A 1,810-nucleotide genomic window follows, 5' to 3' on the forward strand; every position below is an offset into this window, starting at 1 on the left:
TTCCCTGAACTGCTTTCTAGTGCCTGACTAAACACAGTTGTCGGACTGTAGATCTATGCTTCCTTCCGTCTAAGGTTTAGTGGGTGTTGTTGTTGTTGTTGTTGTTTTTGTTGTTGTTTTTGTTGTTGTTTTTGTTGTTGATGTTGCTATCGTTGTGGTTGTTTGTGTGTTTTCTTTTTATAGCGGTGTGCTGGATAATTCAGGAGGGAAAATACTTGTTCGGAAAGTTGCTGGGCAGTCCGGTTACAAAGGAAGCTACTCGAATGGGGTTCAGTCTTTATCTTTACCCAGATGGAGAGAGTCCTTCATCGTCTCAGGTATGTCGCACCCTGAGGTCCCTGCTGGATGCAGGCATCTGCGGTGACCCCAGGACGAAATGTGATCATCCAGTTGCTGTTACTTTTTGCTGATGGCCTACTCATTTCAGAAATATATCAAACATTATTCTAAAACCTAGAATTATGAAACAGATTATACTTAAAACTTGAAAACTGGAGCCAAGTCAAACCCGGAAATGGTAAAGCTCCTCACTGCTCATGTGAACTGCATCACAGCCTCTCGAAAGGGTCACGTGAGTGATCTAATGACTGCAGTTGTCTAGTTTCACAATGGAAACGTAGCCAGCTCTCTCAGAACCATCCGGCCCTGCTTCTCCGTTTTTTGGTTATTTCTCCAACCCAGACTTCTATTTGTNAAATATTTAAACTTACAGAAAATGTTAAAAGACAGACCAGTGAATACCCCTCTTCCTTCTGCCCAGACTCCTCACTTGTTAATAGTTCGTCCCGATCGCTTTACCTACTTGAGTAGCTATCATTTAAAGAAACATGCCTGGGAAACGCTACAAGCGTCTCCAACACCGCATCTGAAAGTCCTTGCCCATGTGTCTCTATGAACACAAACATTTTCCTGAGTAACTATGGTGGTGCCGCATCTGAAAACAAATGTTGATGTAACACTGTCCAATAAAGAANTCATATTCNCACCTCCAAAATATTCCTCATAATAGCTTATTCTCTTTTTTGGATCTGCAATATGATCAAAGATCCTGCCTAGTGTTTACTTGTCTCTTCAGTCTCCTTTAACTCCACCACATCTCATCTTGTCACTAGCCAATGGTAATGACATCTNTGGCGTCTAGTAGTATGCCCTACAGTATGGACCAGAAACGGGGCCAGTTGCTTTTTTCGTCATTGGTTTCAATTTCACTATATATTTCTAAAGATATATTTGTTTTTTTTTTAATTTTATGTATACGAATGTTTTGCTTGCATGTATGTATGTATACCATGTGTGTGCCTAGTGCCTAGGGTGGCCAGAAGAGGATATTAGAACCCCTGGAACTGGAGTTATGCACAGTTGTGGGCCATCATGTGGATACTAGGAACTCACCTCAGCTCCTCTTGCAAGAGCAGCAAATGTTCTTAACCTCAGAGCCATCACTCCAGCCCCTCAACTTAAATATTTTGAAAAGGACAGATTCTGTGGTCAAACCTCCCTGGCGNCATGGTACAATGGCCTTGCAAAGGGCTATACTGCCAGTTTTCTTTAATTGTTGCTGGTAGCAAATTTGATTTCTTCACCAGTATAATATACTTCTCCAGGGCCAAGCTATGTGCATTTAATTAGCAAGCAGCGTGATACTTGAGTGACTTAATACCCAGTAACATTTCCTCAGCAGTTTTAACACCCACTGCCCATCCTAGCTTCACAAATAATACATTAGTCTGTAGTTCTCCAGTATCCCCTCGGGGTGCCAAATGTATAATCTGTACAAGTATCTTATGTACAGTGGTACGATGTCTGCATA

At 41.7% G+C, this 1,810-nt stretch overlaps 1 protein-coding gene across 1 annotated transcript in view; it reads left to right on the forward strand.

The window, feature by feature from the left end:
- Nucleotides 1-1,810, forward strand: part of Vit (vitrin) — a 184,072-nt gene that overhangs the window by 111,839 nt on the left and 70,423 nt on the right. The window contains exon 3 of the mRNA XM_021185807.1: nucleotides 184-317. Within this exon, the coding sequence (XP_021041466.1) occupies nucleotides 184-317 (134 nt within the window). The remainder of the gene's footprint in view (nucleotides 1-183; nucleotides 318-1,810) is intronic.

Source organism: Mus caroli, chromosome 17 (assembly GCF_900094665.2).
Source record: "Mus caroli chromosome 17, CAROLI_EIJ_v1.1, whole genome shotgun sequence".
In the NCBI taxonomy this organism is placed as follows: domain Eukaryota; kingdom Metazoa; phylum Chordata; class Mammalia; order Rodentia; family Muridae; genus Mus; species Mus caroli.